The sequence below is a fragment of the Myotis davidii genome, unplaced genomic scaffold (assembly GCF_000327345.1).
Source record: "Myotis davidii unplaced genomic scaffold, ASM32734v1 scaffold43, whole genome shotgun sequence".
Lineage (NCBI taxonomy): Eukaryota > Metazoa > Chordata > Mammalia > Chiroptera > Vespertilionidae > Myotis > Myotis davidii.
Genome location: NW_006294590.1, coordinates 501,718 through 503,071, shown reverse-complemented (window position 1 = coordinate 503,071; position 1,354 = coordinate 501,718). Strand labels below are relative to the sequence as shown.

At 67.4% G+C, this 1,354-nt stretch overlaps 1 protein-coding gene across 1 annotated transcript in view; it reads right to left on the bottom strand.

Moving 5' to 3' along the window:
- Positions 1-1,354, bottom strand: part of GGT5 (gamma-glutamyltransferase 5) — a gene marked incomplete at its 5' end in the record, with an annotated part of 11,112 nt that overhangs the window by 3,959 nt on the left and 5,799 nt on the right. Inside the window, 3 exons of the mRNA XM_015567215.1 lie at positions 76-217; positions 457-603; positions 1,300-1,353. Of these exons, the coding sequence (XP_015422701.1) occupies positions 76-217; positions 457-603; positions 1,300-1,353 (343 nt within the window). The remainder of the gene's footprint in view (positions 1-75; positions 218-456; positions 604-1,299; position 1,354) is intronic.

The following is a 1,354-nucleotide window of genomic DNA, read 5'->3' as shown; positions in this document are numbered from 1 at the left end:
ACCGCCCGGCCAGCCCCTCGGGGTCCTCAGCTGGAGCGCCCGCCCTCCCTGACGCTGCGCCCGGGCCGCGGCCACCTCACCTGGACGTCCGGGTGGCTCCGCGGGTCCCACAGCCGCCACCTCAGCCCCCCGGCAAACTTGAATGTTTCCACAAGGTGATGGTACAAGGTCACGTTCCCTTCAGGCCCGGCCACCGACTCCGCAGAGAAGTTGAACCCTGTGGGGGATGGGGAGCGGGCACAGGCACTGAGCCACACCAGCCAGGGAAGAACTCACCTTCTTGACCCATTTCCCACAGCCCTGGCGTCTGATGAGGGGGCTGAGCTGGGAACTGGGAACGGCCACGGCTGCCCCAGGCCACGGCTACCCCAGGCCACAGCTGCCCCAGGCCACTGCTGGGCGTGGGGTTCTGGTTCCCAGCAGGACAGGACCCTGAGCGGGAGGCGGGGCTCTCACCTTTGAGCACGTTGAGGATGAGGCTGAGAATTGCGCCCCCTGCAGGCGGCGGCGGGGAGTACAGGGTGTAGTCCCCCAGGGGCATGGCCAGGGCGGCCACCACCTCGGGCTGGAAGGAGGTCAGGTCCTGCATGGTCAGTTGGCTGCCTGCAGGGGGCAGAGAAGTGCAGGTGCAGGTGGGGGAAGAGGCGAGAGTGACCGCCCCTGGTCCCCGGTGCCCAGCCTGCTAGACCCAGACGGGGAGGGTGGGTGTGTGGTCAGTGGCCTCAGGGCTGGGCCCCAGAGCCCTGGGGGGAAGGACAGGATGGAGCTGGAGGCAGGCAGGTTGGGGGAGGGTTGGGGGGGAAGGTGGGAGAGGAGAGCTGGCCTCGGGGGACACTGTGAGGGTGGCCAGCCCCAGGCCCAGAGCCCACCATGGCCCCCAGGGACTCCCCTCTGTTGGCCCTAACCCCCCCTCCCCCCCAGGCCCTGCTCCTTGAGGGCGTGGCGGCAGGGCCACAGCTGTGGGCAGTGGGCGGGACAAGACACACAGCCTCTCCCAGCCCCTGGAGCAGCTGGCCCGGGGCAGAGCCTGCCCTCAAGACCCCGTGTCTAGCCCTGGCCAGTGTTGCTCAGTGGGTAGAGCACCGGCCTGTGGACGGAAGGGTCCCGGGTTCGATTCTGGTCAAGGCCACATGCTTGGGTTTGGGGTTTGATCCCTAGTGGGGCTCTCCCTCTCTCCCCCACTCCCTTCCTCTCTGAAATCAATAAAGTACATTTTAAAAAAGAAAGAAAGATGAGCAGCAGGGACCCTGTGTGGAGAGCCTGGCTCTTCCTGGGCTCGGCCGGGCTCGGGGGGCTCACCTTTCCGGGCGATGTCCTCCAGCAGCGTCCGGCCCAGCTGCCCCGAGTAGAAGGC